Source organism: Squalius cephalus (genome assembly GCF_949319135.1).
Source record: "Squalius cephalus genome assembly, chromosome: 22".
NCBI lineage: Eukaryota > Metazoa > Chordata > Actinopteri > Cypriniformes > Leuciscidae > Squalius > Squalius cephalus.
Window position 1 is genome coordinate 16,032,458 of NC_137143.1, and position 15,708 is coordinate 16,048,165.

A 15,708-nucleotide genomic window follows, 5' to 3' on the forward strand; every position below is an offset into this window, starting at 1 on the left:
TGTAAATTGTTACTTTAGTGTAATGAATCTATAAAAATGAATCTGTATCTGACTTTACTGTTGATGCTTTCTTATTGTCAAATAAAATTAAAACTGTCATATTTTATTTATTAAGACATTATAATATTGATTTGAAATATCAAAGAGTACAGCCACCCAAATAACTCTAATGGCCAAGTAAGTAAAGATTGTAATTATGTATTTTATTAGTATGGAAATTATAATGCCAGAATAGCCTTTAGCTATTCTTTTTAGCTAATATTGCATTATAATGCAGTATTAAGATGTAATGAGAGGTCATGCAATGCTAGGGTAATGTTTCGTGAGTTTTGTTTACCACACCTTAAAGGCAACACAATCCCTGTTATAGGCATCATCTTCGTTGAACTCGTCAGGAAAGATCATCATGGAGACCTGTTACCAAGACACAAATTACAACACCTACACATTTCACACATTAGCTTTAGTACACAAACTAATAAAGAAGCAAATGATGGCTCTGATCACAACTTAATTATGTCTTTATTTTGTTCTGGAAACATCACATGTCAATGACTCACCGGACGCCCATCACTCCACTCCCAGTTGTTGTTGTTATTTGGATTTCGACGATTTAGCCCCACCCAAAAAAAACGATTATCACTGTAAAGGGAAACAAAGAGTACAAATACAAATCAATACATTTCACAGTATTTGGTTTTGTGTGTGAGTATGATAATGGGAGTTATAGGGAAAAAAAACTGAGCGATCTGTACCTGATAGAGTCTCTCAGGATGAAATGTAACGCTTGCATATCTTTCGTCTCAGCGAGGCTGGGCAGATGACCTCCCAGCCCCTCACAGAAACGCTCCGCCTCTTCCCACGAGCGCTTCCGGCTCAAACGCTCCTCGTGAAACACCTGCAGACCCGGAAAACACATTCAAAAAGATGTCAGTTAGATCTAACGAGAAAATGTCTTCATTGTCTTGATGAATACCACCTGAACACACCTTGTAACAGTAGTTTAGGCCTTCCCTTGAGACCCATCCTGGTGCGCAGGAAGCATTGGGGTTGGGCACAATTGGATCTGGGGTGGGTTGGACCATGGATTTTATGGGTTTCTTACAGATATTACCAGCTTTGAAATGAGAGCAGTTTTTAACAGCCCACTGGCCCAAAGGATTCCCAGTAGACATCACCACACAGCCACCGGCGAAAGCTGGAACACATATTCACATTCAAACTCAATGCAAAATCTTTTGAATTATTTAATTTATGATATTTAAAAAGTTAGGATATTACTCCTATTATTAGGGCAAAATTTCATGAATTTTCAAAGTTGGAAAATTTCAATGGGAATTAATGAGAATATATGGGAATAAACTGAAAATTTGTAAAATTAAAGGTTAACACGGAACTTAAAGGGGACCTATTATGCAAAATTCACTTTAAAAGGTGTTTGTGTGTCCAAAGTGTGTGTAAACAACCAGCCTATAATGGTAAAAAATCCACCCAATACTCTTTTATATCATCAACCTCTCAGAACAAGTTGTTTCAAATTTCCCCCTACTCCTACATAAGAGTAGGGAAACCTGCACTAGATCCCTCCCTGAGTGAGAAGCAGCAGTCCGACATTATAACCGTAAACAGAACGATACCTGTCCTGCTCTATCTCTATGCAGTATATATTTTCTGGCTCTGTGGGCATCCTAATACAGTTCACACACAAGCACCTATACAACAGTTTAGATATTAACATGACAGTACAGGCTAGTCGATGAGATGAATCAACGTAACTCCACGACAACTAAGTTCCATAAATGTATCCACTAACCATTCAGAAACGTCCATGTACAGTCTAAAAGTTGCAACCTCTTCCTGAGTCTCTCCATTTGTGTCTGACTCTGGTTCAAACATGTAAGGCTGCACTCGCTACTGGGTATTATTGACATTTTTCCGGAGAGAAATTCGGCTGTTATGTTGAACCAGTATCCGAAGCTCGTGTAAAGAATCGGCAGTCTTCTGAACGGAGGTGGAGCAGCAGCTAATTTGCATTTAAAGGGACACACACACAAAAATGGAGGGTTTTCCCTCACACCAAAAAAGGGGCAACTTTGACAAGCTATAATAAAACATCTGGGTGGTATTTTGAGCTGAAACTTCAGACACATTCCGAGGACATCAGAGATTTATTTTACATCATGTGAAAATGAGCATAATAGGTCCCATATAAATGTAGTCAAAAAAAAAAACATCTTACCAGATTTAATGCAAATTCCACTGAATTTCTACCCTGTACTTAATCAATTAACTCAATAACATGCATACAGCACACTACTTACTGCAGGGATATTGAGGATTGAGAGTAAAAATTTAGAGAGAAAATGCTTGCCTTTAATAAATGAAGATGACTTGCCTTGACTTTTTGAGATCATAGAGAATATGTTTATTTTATTATTACTTTATTCAACATGCATGCTTTTTTGTTGTTCTTTGAAAGAATCAATTAAAGGTCTACTCACAAATACATTTTCATTTAAGTTTTAATTTTAATTCAAAAATGTCGTCTTTTTTTTTCTTATGGCCAAACAAAATGTTTATATTTATGTTTGTATATGATACAGTTTGTATAAATTAACCCCAAATTTCCAATGAATTCCTGTAAATTTTCCAACTTGTAGTATTGCCAAGATTCCCCAGCTTAAAGGGTTACTCACCCTCATGTCATTCCAAACCCATTAGACTTTCGTTCACCTTCAGAACACAAATGCAGATTGTTTGGATGAAATCTGAGTGATTTCTATCCCTTCATTGACAGCTACGCAACTGACACTTTTATGCTTCAAAAAGTTCATAAAGAGATCGTAAAACTAATCCATATGAATTGAGTGGTTTAATCCAAATTCTCTGAAGCGAGTCGATTGCTTTATGAACAGATAGAATTTAGGCTTTTATTGACATACAAACCTTGATCAGCAAACATAAACAGAAGCTCAACTAAACCTGTGTGAGTTGATGAATGTTAATGAGAATAAAAGCCTAAATTCAATCCGTTTATCACATAAAGCGATCGTGTCTCTTCAGAAAATTTTGGACTAAACCGCTCGTTCATATGGATTAGTTTTACGATCTCTTTATGAACTTTTTGAAGCGTCAAAGTGTCAGTTGGGTAGACTGTGTTAATAGAGGGACAGAAAGCTCTCAGATTTCATCAAAAAAATCTTCATTTGTGTTCCGAAGATGAACGAAGGTCTTACGGGTTTGGAATGACATGAGGCAGGGTGAGTAAATGTTGACAGAATTTTTATTTTTGGGTGAACTAACTCTTTAACCTCCTTCCGCAAATTTGCAACTCTATTGATTATATACCCCAATGAAAGATAAGATGCACAGTAGGGCTGTCAACGTTAACACGTAAATAGATGCATTTATTAATGCCTGCATGCACATTGTATTTATGCACAGACACATTTCACTAAATTCACATTGTTTCCACACATTTCAGGATAATGTTTTGATCTGTCATGTGTATTTTGCTGTGATTAGTAATTCTGAATGGATCCGTGTACTGTAATAGTTATACGTCAATGCTATTGGTTTAGGTTTTTTTTTTCCGCCATCTCTGTGTGTTCGGTTATTTGACTTGTCTAAAATGTGAACAAGCTCTTTGTTGTTGCACTGTACACAAACTATACAAAGTGAATTATTTTTTAATAGGTGCTTCAGTGTGCATACATTTATGAATTATAAGGGTTGTTTGGTGTCCTTTTATGCCTGGTTCAGATTACACGATTTTAGCACGATTTTGGCACGATCCGTTTGACGTAGTGTGTCGTGGGGATTCGCAAACGACAACGGGCGTCGGGACGCAAGATTCGATCGTTTCTAGGGATGTCCCGATCTGATCCACGGCATCGGTATCGTGCCGATACTGGCCCAAAATGCTAGATCGGATATCGGAGGAGAGAAAAAAAATTATCCGATACCTATGATCCGATACCCATGATCCGATACCCATTAGGGGTGGAACGGTACGTATTCTAACTGAACGTACGTTCGGTGCATGGATTTACACAGAGAATACACGGTATAAAAATAAATAAATCTCGCGTGCACATTAATTAATGTAATACGGAACTAACGTTACTGTTAGATACGCGCATATGCGGGTTCTTTAGGGACACCTAATCTGTAGCCCGCCTTAGCTCTGAACGCGCGTCTACATCGCTTCAAACGCTCACTTTATCATTATACGCGCGCGGCGTGTCCTATTCGCTTTGGACGCGCGAATGGATTCAAACTGTTCAAGCATCGAACTAGACGCGATAGACGCAAATTTGACGCTCTATTCGCGTTTGGTTTGGTGTGAACGCAGCAAAATGAACAGGCTGCGATGTCAAGATTGCAATGCTGGAGTGTGTGTGTCAGAGAGAGAGAGGCACGGGCGCGATCGAACAGTGGAAACATAAAAACATACTCCGTCATTTTCATACAGGACATCATTAAAACTGCAAAAAGTGTTTAGCCTACTTATATTTGTGTAAAACACAACATTGTGCTTTTGTCAAACTGTAAACTCTTGTCAAACTGTAACTGTCACCCAACCAAAATCACACGCACGCACACACACACACACACACACACACACACACACACACACACACACACACACGCTGTTTAAAAGCAAAAATGATCTCATCTTTTGGACATTCATCATTGCATTGGTTTTCATTTCTTGTCCTAAAACAGAGCACTAATCTGTTTATTTTTAAGTTACACATTCTACATTGAATAAAAAAGAAAATCAAATGTGTTTTTAAAAGTAGGCTAGTATTATTTTATACAGAAATAAATTATTTATAATTCAGATGAGAATAAAGTTAAAGTTAATTAAAATTTTAAGGAAACAAATATATTGATCTGAAATATAGCAAATTAATTTTAAATGCATTCAGGTTACCAAACATATCTCAAGGTCTTTTGAATAAAGGCTGGCAGTCTTTCATTATCAACTGTTGTTGTGGACTATATACTGGAGAAGTATTTGTTCTCCATTTTAGTGAGTTTTTATGTGGCTAATTGAGCAAAGTGCTTCCATTATATTTTATTATTATTAGTATTAGTTCAAGAATAAAATAAAAATATCGGATTGATATCGGTATCGGCAAATAGCCAAAGCTGCGGCATCGGTATCGGTATCGGAAGTGAAAAAGTGGTATCGGGACATCCCTAATCGTTTCATCTCGTATAGTGTGTCATAGTGGGCGACAACCTACGTCGCGTCTGGGATGCTTCACGACATCACGACAGAAAGACTAGCATGTTTAATTTTTTAACGGTCCTCCACGACGACGGCGCGCGAGTGAGTGAGGGAGAGTGAGTGAGAGTCTGTGTTCCCGAGTGAGTGAGTGAGCGAGTGTGTGTGTGACTGTGTGTGTGCGCGAGAGTGAGTGTGTGTGTGTGTGTGTGTGTGTGTGTGTGTGAGTGTGTGAGAGAGAGAGAGAGAGAGAGAGAGAGAGAGAGAGAGAGAGAGAGAGAGAGAGAGAGAGAGAGAGAGAGCGTGTATGTGAGTAAGTGTGTGAGTGTGCGAGTGTGAGTGAGTGTGTGTGTGTGTGTGTGTGTGTGCGAGTGAGTGAGTGCGTGAGACGGCTCGCGATGACTGGTCGGAAAACAACGTGTAGTCTGACATGTTTCTTGTCCACGACATGACAAGATTTTTAGGAGTCAAAATCGTGTAATCTGAGACACAGTGACTATCGTAACAGACAAAAAAATCGTGTAATCTGAACCAGGCATTAGAGTCTCAAAGTGTCCTTTTTTGAGAAAAGCTTGCAGAAAATACAGTTTTGTGAGTCACCCTTCAATCTGCTGGTTTACTTTGCTGGCTATACATAATTAACATGTTAAATAAGATAAATAGTGTATGCTTAATTTCACGATAAGCGTGTGATTAATCGCGAGTAAAAAAATTATCCAATGATAGCCCTAATGCACAGTAATAAGATGCTACAAATGCTAAAAAAAATGTATTAGGATATTGAACAACCACAGCCAAATCCATAATATGCATTACCTGGTTCTAGCCATTTCCAATTGGTGTAGGTGACTCGATCTGCTCTCCCATCCTGACTGATCCACTGGTACTCCCCGGACCCTTTAGTGTCCTGAAGCCCCGTCCAGAAATACGAAACCCCAGAGCCGATATACTCTTTCAGAAGACTGTTAATGAAGGCCTGTTCAAATCTAGATAGAGGATTATACATCTTCATGTTACTAGAAAATTAGAAAAATAAGCATGAGTTCTCCTATTATGTAATTATCGGTTCACTATTATTATTGATCATACTTGGGGATTAGAGATTTGAACAAAAGTTTTAATTAGTGATATGTAGAGACCAGAATATGATTTTTCTTTCACTTAGAGAAGAAAGCAACTATCTAGCAACAAGAACCTCTAGAACATACACACGATTAATCGCGATTAATCGCATCTAAGATAAAAGTTTATAAATGATATATATATATAATCGTGATTAATCGATTTGACAGCCCTACAAATTACTCAACTGTTACCTGTTATTAATGGTGATGTGGCAGCTGTTTTTGAAGAGCATAGCCTCAGTGTCTACTTTATAGCAAGCATTGCCATGTCTCTTCCAGTTCTAGAGAGTAGAATAAAAAAACAACAGATGTCTGCTTATACAGTATATCTAAATCAGATTCTCATGTGGAATCTAAATGGATGGCAATAACAACAACATGAATCACAAACATGATTGATGTATTTCCCCTGGAGTTACAGAGAATTGTTCAATAGTGGCCCTCTCCGTCATGTGTCAGTCAGTAATGGTCACTCACCCCGTCTGGAGGGCAGCCTTCCTCTGGGGCGGTCTCGTTCACATCCCCCTTTACCTTACACATGTAAGCCTTTGGCTTTTCACAGTCAGACACAGACCATGTGTGATGCTGGAAACATGCATAGAGAAATCAGAGAACAGCGCTCTTGTTCATTGTGATACTGCTTAATTAAAATCTGACTGGATGACACACCTCTCCTGCATAGGACACGCAGTTGATGGTATTTGGTAGAAGTGGTGGAGGTTGAGCTCTGGCCCAGTATGTGAAAGACACTGGTATTTTATCGACCCATTCAAAGACTGAGGTGGTTCCATTACCCAAAAGACCAATCCATACATCGGTCTTCAGATCTGTCACACAGTTTATAATGCAAATTGGACAGATATAACACGAAACAAAAACAGTTATATATTTTTTCAGAACATGTTGTTGATACCTGTGTGTAGTGAGGCGTGTTTACCTGCGTGAAAGTTTGTGTGTAGCATTTCTATTTCCTCTAAACTGTGCATGCTGGCAAGCTGAGAATGATCCATCTCACACGTGTTCTGAGCTTCATTCTGGGACAGTCTTGACTCTGTTGCACTGTGGAGTTTATAACAGAATCCTTTCCACCCAATCCAATCACCTTTACACGTCGTGGGCTTATAGACCTCCCTGACTGCTGAAACGAGAGGAAGGGAGACTGTGTAGAGAAAGAGAGAAAGAAAAGAAGGAAAACAGTACGAGAGAACAGTCTCTGACCTGTACTCGCATTGTTATTGTTATTCTTCATGCAGATGAATGGAAGACGATTTTCACACGTCTCCGCGCCAAAATGCAGCGGCTCCTTCAGAACGCCACAGTCCTCGTCTGACAAAAGTGATCTTATTGGGATCCCTAACAAACATATGCCAAATGACAAACAAAAATGTAACACTTCAAGCAAACATAAAATATTTTTATTCATATAAAATATGTGTGTTTGCGTGTTAAAAAAAATAAAAATAAAAATAAAAAAAAGTTTTGGGATATTAAAATATATATATATAATTTAATATCCCAAAACCTTTTTTTATTTATTAAAAGTGTCAATGACATTTATTTATTTATTTATTAATTTATTTAGCAGGGGCAGTGCACATTAATAAACATACTAAATGCGCCAGAATTAGCCAAATATATAATCAATTATTATACTTTACAATATCATAAATGCATAAATTATATCATAAATGCAATTTTTTCTGAATTATTATTTTCATCCAAAAATCTATTTAAATGCAATTCACTCATACAATGTCTTAAATACACCACTTCTATAATAGTTATGATGTCTCAATTAAAATGTATTTTAATATTTTCTTAAATTAAATTATCTTAAAAGTCTCTTTAATTATCTGATCTTTTTATGACAGGGTAAGGTTAGTTCAGGATGTAAAATATCACATGGTGCAATTCTCCAAAAAACAATAGTATTTATGAAAAAATTATTCATGATATCCGTAAAAACAATCCTTTAACTTTCAGACGTGTATGTATTAAAGTTGTTATTTTACAAGATGGCCATAGCATATGATATTTTGTGTCAATAAATTTAAAAGTAATTTTTTTTTCAAAACCATAGAATTCTAGCTTTTTAGAATTTTTGAACTCTGAAAGAATAATGCTTGCATATAATAATATAACAATACAAGTCTAAAAAGGTCTAAACTGAAATGACAATTTGGTGTCTATCATTTTATTGTTGATACAGTAAAAAAAAAAATATAGAGCTTAATTAGTTTTTAAAAATGAATTAATTAATCAGTAAAGTTACAATTAACATAAAATAAAGCAACTATTAACGCCATTCAAATCTAGTTATCTAGATTAAGATTGCATTATTGCAGTAACATCTCCAAAAATGTATGCAAATAACTGGCATAAAAAGTGTTTATAGACACAGTTCATTACATTGACAACACACACATGGGGCGAGGAGAGGCAGAACGCCCACATCATCACAGTTGACTGTCAGTCAGAGACAATGCTGTCATCACTGTCCTCAGAGACAGAGACCGAATCTGTTGTGTGTTTACTGCATAAAGACGCCATTCAACTCATTAGTTTGTTATTCAGCAAAACAAATCTCATTGTATGCCCATACACACACTGCCACATTAACACAGATAGAAGTGTCATTGTCAGTGTGAACGGCAGACTCGTGTTAAGATAAGATGGAGAACAGATCCTTCATGATCTGCTAAACCTAAATCACTGTGAAACTGAATAACAGACACACTGTAAATGTAATGTAGATGTACTGTAGGAACCAACAGAAGGTGGCACAGCAGGTTGTAAAAGGGAAATACTTGTTCTTTCAAAAGAAAAATGTTAGATGTACTACACTGTATGTCAGACATTTCACCTCTCCTAGAAGTTTGCCAGAACAACACAGGGGTTGAGTAAATGATGACATCATTTTATTTTTTGGTTGATATATCTCTTTAAAACATATATAATAAAAAGCAATGATTTACAATAATATTAGTTATTATATACTGTGTGCTTGAAATCACCTGTTTCCCAAGGGGAATAAGATAAAGCTGATCCGTCTGACCACTGCCAACCCTGCATCCAGTCCAGATGGTTTAAGCCAATCCACAGCTTGCTTGGCAAGTCTTTCCGATCTTTAACTGCAGGGAAAGAGATAGAGAATGAACAATAAATAAAGTATGGATACAAACTTACAAACTAAATGGAACTGCAAAACTAACTAGTTAAAAAAAGTTTGTCAAGACAAACTTTGTTGACTTGAGAAAGCCTGACCAGAAAGTTTGAATTTGTTGCTAGGATGTTATGGGTGGTTGCTAGGGTGTTGCTATGAAGGTGCTAGGGTAATCTAGGTGATTGCTAGGGTGTTGCTATGCGGTTGTTAAAATATTCTAGGTGGTTGCTAGGGTGTTGCTAGCCAGTTACTAGGGTGTTCTATTTGGCTGCTATACTGTTGATAGGGTGTTCTGGTTTGTTGCTTGGGTGTTGCTATGGGGCTACTAGGGTTTTATAGGTGGTTGCTACAGTGTTGCTATGGTTTCTGAATGGTTTCCATGCAGTTGCTTGGGTGTTCTGGGTGGTTGTACTATATAAAGTAATGTACTATAAATATATTTAACAGAATACTATAGTTGCAGATTGGAGGTTCAGAGATAGAGCTTGGTAAAAAAACATGAAAGCAAGTGAAAATGAGATTTGAGTCTTACAGAACTCAAGCTCTTGAGGGCTAGACACACTGAGCAGATCACCATCTTGACTCCGACAGGCATCCCGCGCCTCGTGCCAGGACACCACCGCTGTGGACACCACCTGATAGCAGCGTCCTTTCACTGGGCCTTCTTCCCATAAAGTAGAACATCCTTCCACTAAATAAAAGAAAACAGGTGGGGGGTTAGTTCAAATTCTTTCACTGTACAGACCTCCATCTGTCTGTCTCACATATGTGATTCTTTCATCTGTCTCTGACTTTTGAAGTGTTGGACAACTCTGCAATCTTTTTCCAGATTTTTTTCAGAAATTATTGGAAGCCGTGATAAAGGAATGTGCAACAAACATGAGTTATAGTTAAAGTGGCTTTGCAAGAACAGAACAGTGCAAGTCAATGTCTTTTCCCTGCTGAAAACTGCAGCTTAAACCAGCATGAGTTCACTTAAAACCACATTAAGTAGGTCAGCATGGTGTTTGTGGGAAAAACAGTTACCCAAGTTAGTTCATTTATGTTAATGTATTTGTTTGTTTATCTCCACACATTGGTTGGAGTTTGGCTAAGAAATTAGTAAATGAAAAGGCTTCCAATTACAAAAAGTGTATCCCTTTATTATACCAATGTTTACATCCGTTGGAATTGCGTTGGAATTAATAAATAAAAGTATCCAATAGTCAGTAGTTTAATGTCACATTGTTTTGTAAAATGAGTCACGTTTAATGCGACTGCTCTCTGGAAAACACCCAGAAGCTGTGGTGGATGTAAACTTTACCGTATTTCAGACAAGTTCCCCACTTCTTATCTAGATCATAGTTTGCTGTAGTAGAGCACCAGTCCAGCGTTCTGTCGCCAGTGCCAGGCAGGCAGCTGTGGTGCCAGGTCCCATTGTAGAGAAAGGGGAACTCACAGGGTGCCCCGTTAGAATTCCCCCCGCTTGTGTGCATTCCTGAGAAACAGAGGAACAGGAATTTATACTGTTTGTGGGTTTATGTAGTTATGCTTCAGCTTCGCTCAACAAATTGTCCCCAGACGTCAGCTAAATCTGACAAAATGTCCCCTCGGTCGCATCCTCAAAAGAATAAATGACTCATACATAAAAAGGAAATGTTCCTCAGGGTAGAAACATGGGGTAAAAGCAAATTTTAGAGTGAAGCAAACAGACTACGACTGCACAAAAATATATAACAGAATCAATATATAACATCCATGCAGTCAGTGAGTAACAAGTTAAAAGCATCCAAAATACAGAAAAATTTTAATTGTTTAAAAATCTGAGTTTAAAAAAAAAAAAATTTATATAAAGTTACATAAAAATAAAAAGTGTAAAATTAAAATAATATATTGTTTTTTAAAAATTAAAGTAAAATTAACTTTTATAAAAAGTAATAATAATAATAATGACAACAATATATATATATATATAAATAAAATTATATAATTATTTTATTAATTTACTACTTTAATTTTATATAAAAATTTCACTATATTAATTTATAATTTAAAAAAATTAGGATCAGTATGATATTTGTTTTAAGAAATTAATAGTTTTATTCAGAAAGAATGTATTAAATTGATCAAAAGTGACTTGAGACCCAATAATTGAAAAAAGAGATGTTTATAATGTTAGATAAGATTTGTTTCAAATAAATGCTGAAATCCTGAAAATGAAAATTCCACAAAAAAAAAAAATCCCACAATTTTTCCACAATTTTTGAAAAAAATTTTTTTTGAAAAAAAACCAAAAATTTTTTATAAAAAAAATATTAAGCAGCTGTGTAACACTGATAATAATAACAAATGTTTCCTAAGCACTAAATCAGCATATTAGAATGATTTCCGAAGGATCATGACATTGAAGACTGGCGTAATGATGCTGAAAATTCAGTTCATAGATACATTTTAAATTGTAATATTTACAATATTACTGTTTTTTCTGTATTTTCTATCAAATAAATGCAGCCTTGGTGAGCATAAGAGACTTAAATTGTAGTGAAAAAAACTTTTGAACAGTAGTGCATATTTTATGTACAAACAGGAACACATTTAAAAGATAAAAATAGAAACGTATTCAGCCGACCTAACAACCTGCAGCTGTGACGCCAAATTCTCAAACATTTTTGTTTCAAAATGCTTACTATCTGAGAATGTGCTGGGCACAGAGCAACAAAAGTTAGTCAAAAGAAAAACAGAAAGTAAATTCAGACGAGTCGTTAACTTGTATACTGCAAGATATTAAGCAATCGAGCAGGTGGAGTTTCCCGTAAAACTCCATTCCTGTATTGCTACAGTCACATGACTCAACGACGCTGGTTAAACCAGTAAGTAAACATCCAGAGCAAAACATAAAACTATTCTTGCAGAGCAAAGAAGAGCAGATGAACTGGATGATCTGAACAACAGTTAAACCGCAGCAGCCCCCACCCACCCACCCCACATTAACACAAACGCAGAATTGTCTCTAAATGTACCTACAGTATCTATCAATGTAGGAACAGGAAATCCCCTTTGAATAAAATAAAATGGTTAAAAAAATGTTTATAGTCTTACTCGTGTCAACCTCATTCCATAAACACGACTTTGTTTTCAGGCAAATTGATAGAGTAAATAAATAAATAAATAACCGTGTGGCCTCATTTCAATAAATTGTGGAGTCAACCAATCAGATTAGAGCTTGCAAGATCAAGTGCTTTTGTGCATTATTTAGCATACACCTGTATCTAAAGTGATTTATAAGGTCAATCACCCTGGACAACCTTTTTCAAAGGCACAATGGTTCATGCATCACCTTTTCTGGGCTTTGAACCTACAACCATTCAGCTACCAGTTTAGAACATGCCCCATTACAGACTACAGTATTTTACTGTTTTTGAAATAGCCTAAGTCTCTAATGCTCACCAATGCAGGATTTATTTGATCAGAAATCAGTGACACTGCGAAATATTACACAATTTTAAAGAACTATTTTCTATTTAAATATATTTTAAAATATAATTTATTAATGTGAGGGCAAAGCTGAATTCTCAGCATCATTACTCCAGTCTTCAGTGTCACATGATCCTTCAGAAATCATTCTAATATGCGGATTCAATTTTTAACTTCTTCTATTCGTCGAAGAATCCTGAAAAAATGCAGCAAAACGTTTTCCAGCAGCAAAAACGACATTTTCAACATTGATAATAATAAGAACCATTATTAATAATTTAGCACCATTAATAATTCATAAAAACTGAGCACTTAATCGGCATATTAGAACAATTTCTGAAGGATCATGTGACACTGAAGACTGGAGTGATGCTGAAAATTCAGCTTTGCCATCACAGGAATTAATTACATATTAAAATATATTGAAATAGGAAATTAAAAACAGTTATTTTAAATTGTAATACATTTCAGAATGTTACTGTATTTTTGATTAAAAAAAAAGCATAAGAGACTTTTTTCAAAAACTACATGTAGTGTAGGTATATAAAAAAGCGGTAGTGTCATACTTCGATACGCCTGCTGACAGATGTTATCCGAGCTCCCTCCTCTTTTCCAAGTGTCCTGTCCGTCCCTCTTGGCGGCGACGGAGTCGTCAGGCCCGGCGCTGAGTTTCATTTGGTATTCTGTGTAGATGACGTCCTCGTAGCACTTCCACCGCAGAATCTCCGTGGAGTCGCAGCTGGACAGGGTCACGGTTTTGGAGCGCACCTCCAGACCCAGACACTTAGACGATTCCACGTGGAACAGCCTGTGGGCCGAACCCCACTTCCACGACGCGGCCGGGACTAACGAACAATTTCCCAACTTCAAGGCTTCATTCTGGACAAGGAGGCATTTCCCATTCTCATTGTGCTGGATAGTAAACGTGTCATCTCCTGCGTAAATAAAACAGTTAGTTATTTGATGATTATCTGAGAGAAGATGACAGTGGAGAGAAATCGACTCATAACCACTATGTGCTTTTAATCAGTTTTAGCTAAATCAGCAAAGATAATTAAGATCTAAGTGTCCTTAGATGCCCTTTTTACAGACGCCATAGAGAAGTTTTGGTGAATACGTGAGGAAAGCATATTTTTTAATGTTTTGCCAATCATTATTATATGTTCGGGTCTTAAGCAACCCGGATCTATATTTGACACGAATGGATCTCTATTATAAAACTCTCCTGATATTAGAGTAACAATAACAGAAGAATAAAATAAGGCATATTTTGTTAACTTTTGGAGCTTGGAAGGGTTCAGTTTGAGCAGATGTTTTACAACATCATTACTGTCCTCGTCAGAGCTCATTTCCCAGTACATTCGGCATCTGTCTCATATTCGAGATCTCAAACATATTCTCAAAACTATCATTTTTAACTTCTTCAAAACCAATATTTTGATCTCTGACAGCTTCCCTAACCATATTCACCATCAAGTGACAGTGACACTAATATTTGGTTGCGTTCAGTATTGCTCTCCAGTAAATCGCTGAGCCATTTCAAGTTTTGCTGATGATGCTTCCTATTCTTTTGTTTTCTGCCTGCGATAACTATAAGTGAAACGTCACTTTATTCACTCATCAAAGATTCAATTATTGTTGTGCAGAAAAAAATATACTTACACTGTTCTGACGGGTCGTTAGCGACCCCATTCAATTTTTTACAAAAAATGAATAAAAAAAACGCATTATTTTATTATTATTTTTCTTGTTGTATTGTTTATAATTAATTGATTGAGGAATACTAAGAAGGTTGATGTCTAACTTTAAAAAATTAATGAGAAGAAGGATAGCGAATGACGTCCCGGGCCACTAAAGACCCGAGGTATGCGATTATGGGTTAATCAAGACATATCTATTTGTACAGAAGTGCAGAATGTCTAAAGTCGGCTGCAATCTTTGTTTATACAGCAGTGTGTTATTGTTGAAGCAGCCTTGGAGCGCATTTACATAAACACTGGGTTATTAATTGGTATTTCTCTCTTGCCAAAGTTAAGTTATTTTCCACAACATCTGATAAAGTGTCATGGTTGTGTCATAATGGTGTCTGCACTCTGCTTTGCACTTGGCTGTTTGGAACAACAGGCAGAAAACAAAGGGCTTTTGAGTCATGGAGTGCTCTGTTGAGGGTGGCGCGTAACTGCAGGCCCAACCAAACAAACACTACATCGACAGTTCTCTGAAGAACACGGCTGCAAATCTTTGTTTGTTAACCAGCTTATTTACATATTTAACCGACATACAAAAGCATATGTGTGAACATGCTAGAAATTAATAATCTATTCGATTACACTTTACAATAAGGTTTCATTTGTTAACATTATCTAATGTATTAACTAACAATGAGCAATACATTTGTTCCAGTATTTATAAATCTTTGTTAATATTAGTTAATAAAAATACAATCATCCATTGTTTGTTCATGTTAGTTCACAGAACATTAATTGTTAACAAAAACAACATTTGATTTCCATAATGTTTTAGTAAATGCTGAAATTAAGATTAACGAAGATTAATAAATGTTTTGTTCATTCTTAGTTCATGTTAACTAAAGTAGTTAGTTAACTAATAAAACATTATTGTAAAGTGTTACCATATTCAATATACAAGTACGTATTTTAATATGTTAACATAATCCTATTCTCAATTCTTATATTACATAATACAATTTTATTTAATAATACATACAAATT

General features: G+C 36.1%; 1 protein-coding gene across 2 annotated transcripts in view; it reads right to left on the reverse strand.

Moving 5' to 3' along the window:
• ly75 (lymphocyte antigen 75) overlaps positions 1-15,708 on the reverse strand; it is a 34,642-nt gene that overhangs the window by 17,671 nt on the left and 1,263 nt on the right. Inside the window, exons 2-15 of one of the 2 annotated variants that reach the window (XM_079856901.1) lie at positions 13,543-13,911; positions 10,827-11,000; positions 10,056-10,214; positions 9,375-9,491; positions 7,579-7,713; positions 7,298-7,495; positions 7,030-7,187; positions 6,838-6,945; positions 6,553-6,641; positions 6,053-6,222; positions 990-1,198; positions 756-898; positions 561-642; positions 343-414 (exon numbers count right to left, since the gene is read on the reverse strand). In XM_079856901.1, the coding sequence (XP_079713027.1) occupies positions 343-414; positions 561-642; positions 756-898; positions 990-1,198; positions 6,053-6,222; positions 6,553-6,641; positions 6,838-6,945; positions 7,030-7,187; positions 7,298-7,495; positions 7,579-7,713; positions 9,375-9,491; positions 10,056-10,214; positions 10,827-11,000; positions 13,543-13,911 (2,183 nt within the window). Of the gene's footprint in view, positions 1-342; positions 415-560; positions 643-755; positions 899-989; positions 1,199-6,052; positions 6,223-6,552; positions 6,642-6,837; positions 6,946-7,029; positions 7,188-7,297; positions 7,499-7,578; positions 7,714-9,374; positions 9,492-10,055; positions 10,215-10,826; positions 11,001-13,542; positions 13,912-15,708 lie in introns of both variants that reach the window. The other variant, XM_079856900.1, reaches the window with a different exon arrangement.